The sequence below is a fragment of the Larus michahellis genome, chromosome 2 (assembly GCF_964199755.1).
Source record: "Larus michahellis chromosome 2, bLarMic1.1, whole genome shotgun sequence".
Classification (NCBI taxonomy): domain Eukaryota; kingdom Metazoa; phylum Chordata; class Aves; order Charadriiformes; family Laridae; genus Larus; species Larus michahellis.
The window spans coordinates 35,588,376-35,604,781 of NC_133897.1; the positions used below are offsets into that span (position 1 = coordinate 35,588,376).

Genomic DNA, 16,406 nt, shown 5'->3' on the forward strand with positions numbered 1-16,406 from the left:
TATGGAATACAGGAATACTCAAATGAATTTGCCATGTTCAAAGACAAGGCAATTAATAATTAATGACTCTGAGACAATGGAATATTTTAAATACCTGCCACTTAATTAGCTGCCCAGCTCACTGCGTTAAGCAAGTAGTTGTATTTTGTTTTAATTGATTTTTTTTTAAATTAATTTTTTTAATAGTAAGATTTTATTTCTCTCTTTCAGAGCTGTAAGAGACTGTCCCGTCTTCTCAGGACAGACAGACAGACAGGGCAGGTTCTGCCTGCAGGATGACACCAGGCAGGTTTAGCCCGGCGAGGCAGGGCGAGCATCTCCGACCAGCAGCGTGGCCGAGGCTGCCTGTGCCATCTCTAGGATGCGGCCAAAGAAATGGCACATTGATCTACCCACACTTGGCCGGGAAGGTACTGAAGTCTGAAAACCTGTGTGAAAACTGCCATCTTCCCCCTCTCTTAGAAGGCAGCTGTTTATTATCTAGACCAAGTGCTACCTTGTAGATGCTGCTACATCTGCCACATATTTACCGTAAGTCCACCTGAAGGAAAAATCACCTTATACTTTTTTTAATTAACTATTACAAATTTCCATACATGCACTTGCACAATGAAGAGGAGCAGCCAAACTTGAACATTACCTTTCAGAAGTAGGGGCATGAAGGGGATTTTCGGCGATTTCATTTTCTTGAATGCATCTCTGTAAGCTTTGTGATTCAGAGAAGGGTCCTACAAAGCCATTTGGGTAATAGAGAGAAAAATCAATAGGCTATAAAAACAGCAATTCTAAATCCATTACGGGCTTATGATCTGAACATGATTTAGATATAAAAGGCTTCTTCGGGAAATGAGGTAGATAAAGGTTTTCTAAGCTAGGTGACTTACTAAACTGAACAGGAAACATAAACAGTGAAAGGAACAAAACCAATTATGTTCCTCTAGATGAAGCAGTGCGAAAATGGGAGTAAGCTGCAGAATAGATTCACTGGGACTCCTCTGTAATATCCCCACAAATTTCTATTAGCAAAATCTCTTCAGTTTACTATCTAGCACAAAATGTATCCCAGAATGTATTGCTGATTAATTTCTTCTTCAAAAAAACCAAAAAAACCAACAAAAACAAAACCAGCAAATGACCAACGAACAACAAAAGAATCCCAACAAAAACTGCTCTCGGATCAATGGAGCATATTGGAGATTTTCAAAGAAAATACGAGAGTATGTTTCAGCGGTGTTATAGAAGTAATTCAAAAAGTCATGTCAATTTCCCATATAAATGAACGCTTTTGTACACCAGTTCACACGCAATCTTGAAAACACATTAATTTATAAAGGACTCTAAGTACAGAAGCGTGACATCTGTTTAGCGCTGGATCTCATGTTCCCCGTGCCAGGCAGCGATCTCACCACGCACCCATTTCCATGACAGCCAGAGGAAACACTTGTTTATTTAGCTTTGATAATGGTGACAAAGACCCTTAGCCACGTATTTTGATATTTTTATTTTTTTTTTAAACTTCAGCTGCCCTCCTTTTCTCCTGATCTGCAGCATGTTGCTTTGGATAAAGGCTGATTAACGACCAGAGCAAACGAACAGCTTCCAAATTGATGCTGGGGAACCGGCGCTACATTTGCCTCTCTCTGCCCTTCCTCCAGCTGTCAGCCTTTTTCCTATTCATGTTTGGAGATCACCTCTGAGCTCTGGAGTGACTGCGTGGGCTTCAGCAAATCACGGCTCTGACATGACAAGTTCCAGCTCCAGACAATGACAGGCAGCCTCCAAATAAACAGGGAAGAAGGAAGGCAGGTAAAGACAAGCAATGCCGGTTTGCTGTCAACACCGTACTTACCGTCAAACTTTCAAGTTCAGTGAAAAGTTTCTTGAACTTCCCAGGAATTTTCTGAAGTAGGGAAAAAAACAGAGGGAAAAAAAAAAAAGTAGAATTGCTTAAAAAAAACCAACACACCACCAACAAGCAAACAAAACATAGGCAGAAAAATGCTGAGGTGTCTTTTTCCATGAGACTGCCATGTGTGAAGTGCCTGTTGTAAGTACCAACAGGCCACCTTCTCAGATAGTTAACCTCAGCTCCTCAGCTCCAAGAGCCCTAATTACAGACCATGCTCACTGCGATGCCAATGAGGCACCAGACCCTGCAGCCTCACCTCAGGGACCTGCATCTTTCTTTTATAGAAACTGCTTGTTAGCAGGTGTTTTTATTTTCTTCCCTAGCTTCCACATCTGCTGCATTTAACTTCCATATCAAGTTAGAAGCAGTAACGCAGGCTGAGAATTCAGACATTGCGATCACATCCAGGTTAGAGCATTTGTTGTAATCAACCTTCCCTTAAAATATGAGTTCTAGAAATCAACAGGCGTAAGGCTCAGTGCTGTTTGATACACTGCACCCAGGGCTGAGCAGTGTTACTACTGGCACATGCTGGTGCCAGAGGAAGAGAACTTTCCGTAAAAAGCGATTACTCCATCTCTGGTATCCCATCCTGATCCCACCGGGAGGTACAGGAGTCACCTTCCAAGGGAGGCCAGGCACAAACTACCTTCTTGCCCCTTACGATGATAACATCTGCTCTGCTCCACAAGCATCCCCTTCCTTTTATCTCGAAGATGCTTTAATAGATTCACCTCATTATACACAAAGCAATCGTTCTTCAGTTTGAATTTTGCTGCTGGTATTTCAGACTTGAAGAATGGTGCGTGGACCTTAAAGCCTGTCTGTTTTTTCAACCATACTAGTTAGTCTAGTAAAATATATCCCTTCTTAGTACAAATCCTGTCTTCCCTTTGTCCTTAGACCCTGACAGCCACAATGACACTACCAAGAGAAAAGAGATTTAGAACAATTGATCTTAAGTGGATGTGCTGTATGATTAAAATGGTTAAATACAGAATATAGAATTGCAATTGCAAATTTTTAATATCTTCAATCAGGGAAAGTTAGGCACACTAAAACACTGCATACTGTAGAAAAAAAATTGAAGAATATGCTTGGCAGCATGCTACCTATTTAAGAATTCAAGTGCAGAGCCAATATAATTTAGTGTCTAAATGGTTCCTTAAATTTAGGTGGCTTCATTTACATGTGTAAGTAATTATAATTAATTTATAAACATTGCTCTACTTTCTAGAAGTCACATTACTAATGCAAATAACCTTCTGCTTTTGAAATTTCCAGTGCAGTAAAGTTTTACAAATAAAAAAGCATGTGACTTCATAAATATTTTACATACAGAAATGTGACATATTTACAATGATACATATGCAGATGCATTCCTTGTTCCGACAAGCAAAATATTCTGCTCTTCCTGAGAGAAGTCCACCAGCAGCCCATGGTCTCCAGAGGTCTCATCACACAGCTGTGTGTTTCTGTGTGGGAGATCTACACCATTGCCACCGGGTGCCTTTGACACAATACTTAGTCCCTTCCACTCTGCTACCAAAGCCCAGAGAAATGGGATGAAGGCAAGCCGTAAGAGCAGGCGAGGGCAAATGTTCCCTAGTGGGCAAGGCATTTTAAAGGTAGGAGAGAGAATGAGTTTCTGTATCATTGTCCTCAGGTATGTATTTTTCTCTAAAATGTTTGCTTCATCTGTTATTTAAAGATAGCTCCTCCTTGCCTGTCCAAGTCCTATAAAATCCCTGCAGAAGCTGTCACTGCCCTTGTTTCTCAGCTTGCTGAAGCCACTGATATAGGCAGTGATGTTTCCATACGTATGACTTCATCTAAGGGGGAAGGCTTGGCTCTGGACAGTGTTAGATAGGTTTGTAAGTCTCTGATGGCCATTTGGTTTCAGCCCTTGATGCTCAAGAGTATCTCCAAGGCAGGAGATCACAGCTGTTCTCTGTCACTTTGTATTACAGATTCCCGTTTTTTGAGTACTGCCGACTTGTGGCACTGGGGGCATGGGGGAGGCATGAAACTTCACCCCACTACGCTAGATCACTCCTTCCCCAATTTTTGGTTCTTCAGCAGATATAGTAAACTCGCAGAATACTAGCACTCAATAATTCACTTGGATGAAAAAAAAAATCCACGATATAAACACAGATCCCAGTGGCACCCTCATCTAAACATCCCATGCTCTCTCTAGCAACCGGTAGCTTCTTAAGCAGATAATCTCTGTTCTCCAGTATGCTCCTTATTCACCGCCCATTTCCTAACTTTGTTGTATAAGATGAGCAGCTGCAAAAGAGCTGATAAAGGAGAATTAAAAAGGGTTTATTTCTACTTTGTATTTTTTTAAAATGAAATTGTTGCACAATAAGGTACAGTTTGTTTGGAGCCACCTTTATAAGACTTTCTCTTCTGACATCTACTTAAAATGCTAGGATAATTTACCCGTCTCTCTTTTTCTTTTTTTTTTTTCTTCCAGAGGGTAAAATCACCTTGCTTTGTTCTTTTTTAAAAGCTCTGGAAGGACACATTTAGTTTTATTTGAATAGCTATGTATCTATGGTTTCAAACCACAGAGAAGTTTCTCTACCAACACTCGCTCCATGTTTGGTTTCAGCATGAAAAAACAATAATTAGAAAGAAAAGATAATTCACCAGTATGCAACCTTTGTGAGAAATGGTTTGGATAGGGCCTAAAAGATACAAAGATGTGTCTTACCTCCCACGTCTGAGACAGCCGGCTGACGGATGCAGTGTTGAGACCCATAACAATAGCAAAGAATGAATTCAGATTTCTTTGGGCTTTACAGCTGTGGAATAAAAATACGAACGCTGTATTCTGATTTTTTGTACTCGGAATCAGAGATAAATGGAATGCACAGGTATCCTAGGCTACTGAGTCCCATTTCAACCCTCAGCACTAACGTACAATCATCTTCCACATAATGAACTCATTAAATGTCCTCTCATGACCACCTGCAGTCTAGGTGATGGGGTCTTTAAGAAGTTTTTTAGCAAACGTTCCACGGTTTCATCAACCCTGTTGTTGGCAGGTTATTTTTTTCCTTTGCTGTCAAAAGTAATTTTCCCTTTTCAATGTTCAAGTTACTCTCAGCTGTCCTTTACCATACAGAATAACTCCTTGACCTCTATTCTTTTGTATTATAAATATTTCCATCCCCTTTTTAATCTTTTCTGTGAATTGTACATCATTGGTTCCTTCAATATCTCTTTGTGGTCACGGCCTGCAATCTACTTTTCCATACTGTTATTATCCTTCATTGAATTCTTTGTAATTTATTTTAACTTTGCTCTCGTGCATTTCCTTCTTACCAAGGAGATGTAGTGAGACAGCGGGGAGGGAAGGAGAAACATATTTTCTGTTTTGGCTCTAAGTTCTTACACCTTTATCCTATGCAAGTATAAAACAAATATCAAATTATTTATTTGGAACAGCATCACACTTTGTCCTTGCCTTTAATTTGTCATCTATTATCACCCAATGACCTCTGTCACGGTACTGTTCTTTACAATCATGAATTTATTTCTTGAGCTCAGTATTAGCATTCTCTAGCTGAATTACTTTGCATCTATCTAAATTAAATCTTATCCTACTGTTGTTTGCACATGCCACTAGACTCCTTAGATCATTCTTTTTCTTTTCTATCCTCCAATGCATTTGCAATCCCTCATCATTTTTATTGTCTGAAAATCTGATTAATGTTCAATTTACATATCCCTATAAATTAGTTGCAGTTAGCACTGATTCCAACACAGGTCCCTATGGAATTTGCTTGATGCCTCTAATCTTTGACATTCTACTATATACGATCAGACCCTGCTTATTGCTAATCCATTAGGAAATTTGAAATCCTAAAAAGTTGAGCCCTTTTCAGATGAAAAGATTCCCCTTCCTCCTGCAGGTTCTTGAAGACCACTATAAACATACGTGTGCACGTGTGTGTGACAGTAAGAAATCCTCTTTTAAGATAATTTTAAGTATGAATGAATCCACTGCCTTCACTGGGATTTATCATCAGGGAAAAGTACGTGCCAAGGCCTTAGACTGGAAACACGCCAATCCTTGTTACAAGTTTTATAAAGCTTGCACTCATCGCTGTGAACGATCTTGAGATGACGTATTTCTCACTTCACTTCAGCTATCTTAAAGTTAATCCTAACTTTGTTGCTTAGACTCCTTTTATCATTAAAGCCAGGCAGCTCCCAAAGGTAACTCATTCCAAAACAAGAAAGGTGTCCAACACAGCCCGAATAAACTGTCGACTGGTTGGGCCCATTTCTCACAAAGAACTGTAGTGAGAAGGTACATCTTTTTCAGTCAGCCCCTGATCGGGAAGCAAGAAGGCTGCTGTTGTAATCCATTTATTCTAACCCTACATTGACCTGTTTCTGTAGCTCCTCAGGATGTTCATTTCTAACAACATCCTTATTCATTTTCTTTATTGAATCACTTGTTTTCTATTTTCAACTAGCTCATCAACAGTGGCTGGCGTAGGTATCTGTGTTTCAAATATTCTCTTTTATGCATTGACACACTTATGTAAAAGCCTTCTGTCTTCTTCAGGAGCTCCTTGACAGTGAAGCACACAGACGTTGAACATAAGATCTTAGTGTTGGTGCTTTCCTGACAAGCTGAAAGTAACAGGGGGCAGCCAGAGCTGCCCACAGCTCCCTACCTCTCTGCCTCAGTCATAAACAAAATAGCAGGGCTGCTTGCTCATGCCTCACGATGACAGTCTTGTGCTTGGCACACCATCCTTCCACCCTAGTTTTTCCCCTTCCATCAACTCTTCCAGAACTGATGAGATACGATAATGTCTTCTTTTATAAAGCTGCTTTTCTGATTTAAAAAAAAAAAAAAAAAAAAGATCCCAAGCAAACTACACACTCACTTATTTGTGCATCCATTATTTCACCATCTACAAACTGCGACGATGGGTGCTTCTGCAATGCACGGGGACAGCCTCACTACTGTTTACTGACAACTGTATCTAGTCTCCAAAACTTTGGCTTTTCACTTAACAGAGATGGAATTAATTCAAATAGAGCAACATTTTAGTCTGGTGACAAATATATCCTATTCATACGGGACAGACATGAAATTTTCCTTGGAATGCAAATTGATGCTACTGTGATGCAAGCAAGACATATGGAACTGACCGTTTTTAATGTAATTGGACCAAACTTAGCCATTGATAAGGCAGAATATGAACATACTACTGGATACCATACGACTTGCAAACTAAATCAAATCACATTTATGAGTTACACTAGATTAGATTAGAAGAATTCATTTCAGCAAATGCACTGCTTCAGCAGAGAACAGTCCTTTCTGTGTAAGTGCCTTGCAAATTAAATCAACCCAGTCGATGAAGGAACAAATTATACATTTTCCACGAACATGCATATTCAAATATTGCAGAAAACCAACAAGTGGAGAGAGAGGCAAGGAGAGCGGTTGCTCATATTTAAATTGCTCTATTCCCTTGGTTACTAAGAGTGGTTACACAGAAAAGGACTCTCTATGTATAGTATATATTTGTATTCTGTTCCAAGGCATAGAATAAATGCCAGCACTATTTAGTAATGGTGCAAGAATAGACCATTATCTAATTAATAGACCAAATCTAATTAATGAAGAACCCCCCGTCCAATAAACAAAAAATTACTTCAGAGAGGATTGCAGGGGGCAACAGCTTACTCCAGCCAGTTTCCCCCCTAGAGGCAGGACTTTAAAGATTACAACAGAGGTTTTTTTGGTTTCCAGGTAGTCTTTGGTGGGTAACGGTGTTGCTGCTCAAATAGTTTTGTAATATGGTCCTCAGGTTACCTCTGCTCAGGAAGGAGATATCTCTGCATCATCAGGCATTTTGCGGTTGTCGCTGCAGATGCAGCGGCTAAGCTGCTAGGGAAGATTTGAGCAGCACATACTCCACCACATCTCATTTTGGACAGTGTTTGCTGCTGTTATTTATGGAATATTTTATCTAGGCACGCTTACTATTAAAACACAGGACGACAAATTAGTTTTCTTTCTTTGCTTTTTGCACCTATTTCTCTGCTCACCAAATAAAGCATGGGAAATCCGAGGATTTTTGTTGCAACTTGAGTAACTTACTGGGCAGCAATCTTGATGAACTTTTTGACTAGCTGGACACGTTTGCACAGCTGGCTGCAGAGGAGTATCTCAGTGGCAACCCAAAGCTGGACCTCGTTGCATCTTTGGAGCAGAAGACTGAGATTCTCGGTGTTCTCAGCACTTCCCTGTCTGCTGAACGTGAAGTATATCAGCTCTTGCTGGAAGACATTGACAACATTATTAGGGATATAAAAACAATTAAAATGTAAATGAATTATAAATTATTTAGAAGCATGTTTTTGAAACAAGACTTGGTTACAGATGGTTATTTTTTCATTATCCATGAACCAGTCACAAATGAATCAGGGTCCAGGTCTGGCACAGAAAAGTCTAGAGGCTTATTATGGTAGGCAAGTGGCATGGAAGTCCTGCAAGATGTGCTTTTCTTGTGAGATTTCCTGCAGTTCCACTTCTGGCTACAGCCAGATATAGCACATAAGCAATCTTTCTGTATTTCATCACTTCTGTTGCAGTATAAAAACGCCACTATATCAGACCATTGCAGAATCTGAAAAATTTCCATTCAAACTCCTTCCTAAAAATAGCCAAGTTTTCAGGAACAGAGGTGTGGATATCGATTTCTGGGGGGAAAAAGAACCAACCAAACAAAACAAACCCCAAAAAAACCCAAAACCCCACCAAACTTGACCAGTCAAGTTTAAATCAACTTGACTTGATTTAAAGTGTCTAACCTGAATAAAAGAACCTGAAATTAAAAATCAAGGAAAGCACCTGATGAGAAGCAAGGGAATTTCCCATTCATTTTCTCAGAAAGACACCATGATGTTCAGTGAATGATATTTTCAAGTGACATTCTGTACTGTTATCAGCAGCTCACACCAAAACCTACTGAAGTCATTGAAACAACCCAATGGGCACTGAAGGGGGCCACTATCCCATTTTATAAAGTCTGTCCAGTATTTTTTATCTCACTGAAGTCTAACAAGAATAGTAATGTGACCATCTAAATTGCTGAAACTGCGAATTCTTTTGTGGTTAAAGGGATATCAAGGACACCTATTTGTGGAGTCCTCTATTTACTGGAACATTATTCAGTGCAAAGGACAATTTGCATATACAACATATTCACACAGTCGGTTTTTAGAGCATAATCATGCTCTTTTACTCTCTTGAGGCAAATCTCAACAAAGCCCACCAGGCATACAGGGAACATATGAGCACAGGGAAGTCACAAACCTTCGACAAATTTTTTCAGTATCAAGGATAGCAACACATTTCCCGAACCCAATTCAATGCCACCACTACTGAGAGCTGCCAAATCATGCTGTCATGATGGTGAACTGAGCAGCAAGGAATACCGATGCTCCAAAACGCTGGTGCAACGTCAGGACATCATAATGGCACCAGGCTGCATGAGACTAATATACCTGGAAGTGGACATGGTGCTTCTTACCTCGTGAATTGCATTGAAGAGGCTCCAGTCAAAGTTTGTTAGTTCTAAGGCAAGATCCCAGGTGTTGATTCCCAAAATTCTCACAGACCTTTGCTGCAATTCCTCATTTTCAGCAAACGGGTTCTAAATCAATAGCCAAGAGCAAAAAAAATCCTCAGCAAGTGCCAAAAGTTCTGCAATGAAACAGCTATTGGACCAAGGTACCAAACAGGGCTGAGTAAGTAATCTTCTCTAAGTGCACTCTGAGGGTTTTTTCCCCCCACTAATCAAAATCAAAGAGTTATAGCCTATTTAATAAATAGCTTGAAACAGGAAATGGGTCAATAAGATCAATGATTTGCTATTGGATTAGGCCTTCTCCCTCTCCCTCTCTCTCTTTCTCCAAACCTTGAATATAAAACACTGACCAAGTAGACAGCATAATGAAAATAAAATCCCTGAAACCATCCAAAAAGAAAAGCTGAATTAAGACACCAGGAAATTTTTGTATTATAAGCTAAAGGAATCATTCTGCAAACACACTGGATTTACAATAAATACGCACAACTTGCCCATCAATCCACCTTTACAAATAACATAAACCCATCCATTTTATGATTAATCTAGTCCAAATGTAATCACCAACAAACACTAAAACACTGTGGGTCCTGATTCATAAAAGTTACTTATCATATGACTGTGGGGTGCACTGGTACTGCTGGTGTTAAGGGTCATTTGACACTTCCATTATTAGCTTGGATTTTCAAAGGTTTGCATTTCTCTTGGGTTTTTTTACCTCATCAGGCTGAAACTTGGCACATGAACCATCTGCCAAGATGAAAGATTATTCTTATCAGTTAAGCCATTACTTTGGTGCTATGTTTCTGACAGTTACAGCAAGTTTCGCGATTTTTATTATGTAACTAATGAAACTAGATTGGCTGTCACCTGTCTGCACTGGAAACCTTCCCTTAATATTCGCATTTTTAGAGGTGGCTACAACGCCGGAGATAATGGGGATGACAGATTACAATGATAGTGGTGTGTCAGCTCTTCGGGGCACATTGATCCAACAAAATGTAAATAGACATTTCTCATCCCTAGGATGAATGCACAGATCCTAGCGGTACTGACAACGCACAGAAGTCAGCTGCGATACAGTCCCTGCGCCTTCCTCGAAACATCTGCATAATTAGCAGAAAACTAGTGAAAGAGTAATTCTGTGAGTGCTTGTCCATTCCCACCTCACTGGGGTTTTGGGAAATCATGGGGGGAGAGAGTCTGCGATCCTCGTTTCTGAGGACAGAGGGAACGAGAGGGACCTGCTGCCCTTTGCCTGGCTCCCCTCCCCGGCAACAGCAAGAGGACGGAGAGACAGACAGAAGGAAGGGAAAAGGACATACCACCGGCGATTTACACCAGCCACAGACTGACCACGCGGCTGCCACCACACTGGGGTCACACTGATGCCCAGTAATTCTGGTAGAACTCACACGACATCTATTTCTACGTGTAGTAATTCCACAGAGTTTGTCCATCACCTTGTGTGAATACGTACCAGCCACTTTCAGTGTGACAGCGGTACAAAGAGGGGAGACTAAAAAAAAAAAATAATTTAAAAAAGGAGTCATGTGGGCCCTGAATAATCCTTATCCCATCCAGTCCTGTACAAGCACAAGTCAGCTTTTCCAGGCTGATGTAGATTGAAAGATTTAAGCTGTCCAGAAGCTTTGGTCTATTTGAAATTGATGAACAAATTCCATTACTGTTCAGTCAAGTAACTGCTGTTAATGCAAGATATTATTTTTTTTCAGGTACAGAGCAGCTCAGTAAGCTTTACTAAGGAAGCCAAAAATAAATTCTGTATTGAAAAAGCCCTCTGAGAGGAATATTAAGTTCTTGATCTGGAGTCAGACAAATAAAAAATGGGAAGTATACAATACACATCCTTACCAAAGAATCAGTCAGATCTTTTCGGTAGACAAACATACGACTGGATGACTCAAAAGATTTTGAGATAGCCAAGTCATTTGGTTGTAGTTCATGTTTTTCTGTAAAAACAGAAAACAAAACACAGAAGCTTTAGGAAAGGAGTAAAAGCCATATATAAATATGAGAAAAACATTACAAATATATTTGTAAAGCCACATCAGCTTCTTAGAATGTAACTAAGCATCAAATCCAGTCCCTGTGAGGACTGTCACCTCCATACCGTTTGGGCACAATAAAGGCGGGATGTCTCTGATGCTGCACTAGAGCACAAAAAGTTCCAGCATCTGCTTTCAGCCTGGAGTTCACATAGGATAGAACAGAAAGAGACTCTTAAATCATCTAGCCTAACCTCCTATGCATTATACAACATTTCTTTTCAACCCGGTGCATCCACTGTAAACATGACTTTTGTTAGAGCAAAGCGTCTCGGCCTCCAGAGACTGAGCTGCTGCGTGTCACGGGCAGACAAGAGCAGGGGTGGAGATGTCATCAGTAGCTGCAGCCATTCGATAGGAAAAGAAGTTTAAAGACTCTCAACACCGTGAAATGCACCCCATGGAGCAGAGCTGAAGAGTCCTTTACAGTATGGTATTTACAGAAATCCCTCTAGACCTAGAGTAATTCATTTAGGAAACATCTGAGTAAAAGACTGGGACACACCAAACTAGTAGCAAAGAGAAAGGACCTTTTTTTTTTTTTCTTTCTTTCTTTCTCTCCACTTCAGAGTACTAGTTCAGCTCTGGGCAATCTTTGATGCATCAGAGAGAGGTGTGGGGAAAAATAAATCAAAACCCAGAACACTGCTAAAAGTCCGCCCTGGGAAAACTCTCTGATCCTGTGGGCTCCAAATAATCTTCTGGAGACCTGACACACGAGATTCGATTGCAGTGATTGTTTTAATGTGGACCCAAAAGCACTACAAGCATGTCGCCAGCTACCTTGGACTTTTCATTGCCCATGAGAGAGGAGTAGGACCAGGAGAAGTCTGAGAGCCAAACATCATTTCAGCCTGTTTTCCCTCTTATCCGCGCTTCTACCGACACCAGATACATTTATGTTGAACTACCAGTGTGGTTTTTTCAAGGTAATTTTGAATAAAAAGAGCTTGCTTGTTTTGTTTCAGGAGTATGATAGAAATGCATTCTCCAATGCTCATGCTGCTGCCCTCCAAGTGGGTGGCAGATGACAGTTCTGAGTCATGCAAACGGCCAAAAATCAAAGAAAAAAAATTGTGGCAGGGTGATGTTTATTGCTCGCAGCACAGGAGTGACAATGCATAGGAACAACGATACTGAAATTGTGGTATCTCCAATTAATTCAGGCAACGTGACTAAATAACATTTTTAGGGTTACAGTGGTCATGTACAAATGCCAAGTGGCAACCACTTCTGTTCTGTGGCTTTCTTGGGAACCAATGCGGTCCAAAGATAATAGTGTGCTTTGTTATTTATGAATTGTTGGTTTTCTTTACCTAAGTTCGGCAGTTAGCACCAGATCTATTGCTATCAAAGCTAAACTTGCCCTGCTCTTGAACAGGAGCGCAAGACCTGACAAACAGCAGCAGCGCAGTGATTTTGCAGCGCTATGAAACGCACTGGAGGCGAGTTTGGGCACACACAAGGGTAAACAGAGTGTGCTTGCAAATGATGTAGCCTGGCTGGCCAGGACACCTACGTGTAATGCTCCTGTGTGGCCACTCCATGCCCAGGCCCTGGATAACCAGGGCAGGGCACCATCTCTCGGCCACCCACACCAGTGCCCTGCAAAAAAAACCCGGCTATTTCATTGAGCTCACCGTGGGGGAGAAAAATGTGACCTTCCACTTCTGAATCAAATAAATAACCAGAACAAGCCAGCATTTGTGTATATTTCATTTAACTAGACTGACAAAGAACTAGCAACGAGTGCTATATCTGTAAGGATGCATCCTTTGTCCCAACGGATCAACACCAACTAACGTTATCTGAGAATACGGCCAAGATATTCTCCACTCTTAGCCCCTTTTTGTAGATGCAGCTTCGCATTTCCACGCGCCCAGTTAAATTGCTTCCTGTATATTCCCCAAGAGCCAAAAGACGCTGCAATGAGCAAAACAATCTGACCAAAGAGCTTGAGACCTGCCAAAAAGAAAAATCAAAACCAAAGAAAATCTTAGGGGTTTGGCTGGTCCCTAGTATGAGCCCACGATCAGTCTGGTCTTCCTTAAAAAAGAGATTAAGCCTTTCTGTTTTATGAGAAACATTAAAAATATAATAGGCAGAAAATGTCAGTTGTAAGCAAGACTGCTTACAAAATACTGCTTGGCTTGCTCTCGTCTCCACTGTGCAAATATATGTCCCCCTCCTTTCTGTTGGAGAATATTCATTACCCGTGCCATAAATGAGGAAACAGCCGCGCATATAGTATTTGTTATTCCCTTTTATATTTTTAAAGCAAACCATGCCTCATCGCCTTCCAAATTAATTTAAATGCGAAAGCAGGAGATTTATCTGTGGGGAAAAAATAAAATCTTGCAGTGCTGCTGGAGACTGAGAGTCCTTTGCTCTCCTTTCCCAGTGAGGAGATGCTGTCTCCAACAGTACCCAAGAATGAGCTGTTGCCATGGAAACGACTCTCTGGGAAGCAGCTCCTTATTGTTCCCGTGGTCATCCAGCTGTGGGCCCGCACAGGAACCGCTGTATCCTTGCACCAGAAAATGTCAGCCCTCCCTTACGTGGTGCACTAAAAGGTAAGTAATCCGATGAAGGGAAGTTATTTACCGCCAGAGAACGTGACTGTCACCAGCGCCAACTCCTCTTCTGGGTACTGGATCTTTTCTGCTACGATCTTCAGTATCTCCTGAGCTGAAGTGGATACTTGAGCTTTCACACTGACATAGGAGTGCTCCGTTATATACACACGGCAGAAAACTGCACAAAGGAAGAAAGACACACTCAGCAGTAGGCAGGGACACCTGAACAGAGCAGGGGAGAACCTTGCAGACCCAACCGTGGCCATGCCTTGGGTGGCTGCCGCAGCCTGACCCACAGGGACACGAAACTAAGCATAAACATCACCATTCCCCCCATTCCCACCCCTTCGCCCTGGGAAATGAGAAGGTCAAGCAAATGGAAACAGAGACCCTCACAGCAAGACCTATTTAAGACTTCCTACTGTGAGGATTTGTCACGGACAATCTCCTCTACAGCCTGTCTTCTTTGCAAACTCAGCTGTTGCCATCTTTTCTCCCTTCCTTTTAGGTTCAGATAAATCACCGTCCTTTCAGTATATTCTATATCCGCTGCTGAAATTATTTTGGACCTCCGCTTCCACCTGGAACAGGCGGCTTTGCAAGAAAAGCACTCCATGCTCTTCAACCACTGCTGCTACCTTATCTGTCTAGACATCTAAACTGCTTGAATTGCCAGGGTATTTTAGCACCAGCAGAGGCTGCCCAAACAGCAATGCAATTAGTTGTGACACCTCTTTCCCTGAACCACTTGCAGCACACATAAAAGGGACTGGTTTGGAGAAATTCCACTGGCTCATCACTTCCACTGAAGTCCATGAGCTGGTGAGGCTCTGGGAAGGAGAGTCCCAGCAGTTAATGCTGTGGTCACCTCAGACAGTACTTTGTTTCTGCTCCCCTCCTTCTGCTTGCCAGAATTTTAGGTTTACATCTTTTGCTGAGTTCGCTGTAGCCAGTTCTTTGAAATACAGCTGCCATACTTAAAAGGGAAGAAACAGAGCTGCAGACTCACAAAAATATTTCAAAAATCACAACATCTGCTAATAAGAATCACCACAACTCTTGGTTTCATACTCACTTCAATGCTTAATTAAACTTTCCTTCCTTCTACACTAGCAGTTCTTATTGCAGACAGGCTGCTACCATGTCAGTATAAGACAAAACTTTTCTTTGCCAGAAATCCTATATTTTTAAATTATTTTTATTGACAGATGTATGTAGCAATAACTCTTTGTTTGTCCTACAAGTCTTCGTGGCTTCAGGGCACTTTCATTAACTGAGACCATGCCAGAAGTGGCTAAGAACTCTGTCCTCGAGAATAGCCTTTTTCTTCTCTTGTAGTAAAGAAAAAATGAAGATGAGAAGGAAGGAGGAACTTAACATTTAACCTTGGGGAAGAAAAGTAATTTGATTTTATAATTTTTTCTTCACCTGTCTCTGCTGACAGACAGTAAATCAGATGTTGATCCTATGGCAGAATCTCTCTTCGGAATGGATATAACTCATTAAAAGATAGAGACAACAAATTGCACACTAAACTACTAGGTAGAAAAATATATTTTAAAAAATCTGACAGAAATATTTGGCTTCCATATGCAGCATGCAACACAACTTGCCTACAGCGAATTTGTTTGAAATCTCCCTCTGTCATTCGGGATGGGAAGATGACAGCAATATGTTAATTTATAACTGGGCTACTGACATATCCTTTTGTTTAACATCGAACTAAACCAACCCACAGGTCAGGTTCTCAAGCACAACCATCACACCGATTCTCCCAAAGCCTGCTCCCCAATGCACCTTTCAAACATCCTGTCTGTGGTATCTATTGGCATGGACCACGTCCTCTCTTCCAGGAGCCTCCGCTGCTCCTCTGTGAGCTGCAGGAGGGAATGCCAGTAGGAGGAAGCAGCCATAGGCTGCAGGTCACGCTGGTAATGCTTACATTAGGGGATAAAATGCCTCCAGCCCAGTGGCAGGGTGCGGCTTGGACAGACCCATCCTCCACAAGTGCCAGCAGCAGCAGCACTCCATTGCACCGACTTAGATGTTCACCCTCAGCGCCTGTCTCTCCTCTCCCCAACTCCACTTTTGCGATTTCATTCCCTCAATCCCATCATCTTCCATGGCTCACGCTCTCAGGGAGTGAGATAAAAGCAATTTAACCCAGTCAGGGCTGGCCTTGATGGGTCCTGCCCTTCATGTCCCCACAGCCATGCAG

General features: G+C 41.4%; 1 protein-coding gene across 1 annotated transcript in view; it reads right to left on the reverse strand.

Annotated features, from left to right (window-relative positions):
• The window catches only part of RAPGEF5 (Rap guanine nucleotide exchange factor 5), a 163,945-nt gene that overhangs the window by 14,483 nt on the left and 133,056 nt on the right, over positions 1-16,406 (reverse strand). Inside the window, exons 17-23 of the mRNA XM_074574833.1 lie at positions 14,217-14,366; positions 11,419-11,516; positions 9,487-9,609; positions 8,052-8,230; positions 4,632-4,722; positions 1,850-1,900; positions 641-728 (exon numbers count right to left, since the gene is read on the reverse strand). Coding sequence (XP_074430934.1) covers positions 641-728; positions 1,850-1,900; positions 4,632-4,722; positions 8,052-8,230; positions 9,487-9,609; positions 11,419-11,516; positions 14,217-14,366 — 780 coding nt within the window. The remainder of the gene's footprint in view (positions 1-640; positions 729-1,849; positions 1,901-4,631; positions 4,723-8,051; positions 8,231-9,486; positions 9,610-11,418; positions 11,517-14,216; positions 14,367-16,406) is intronic.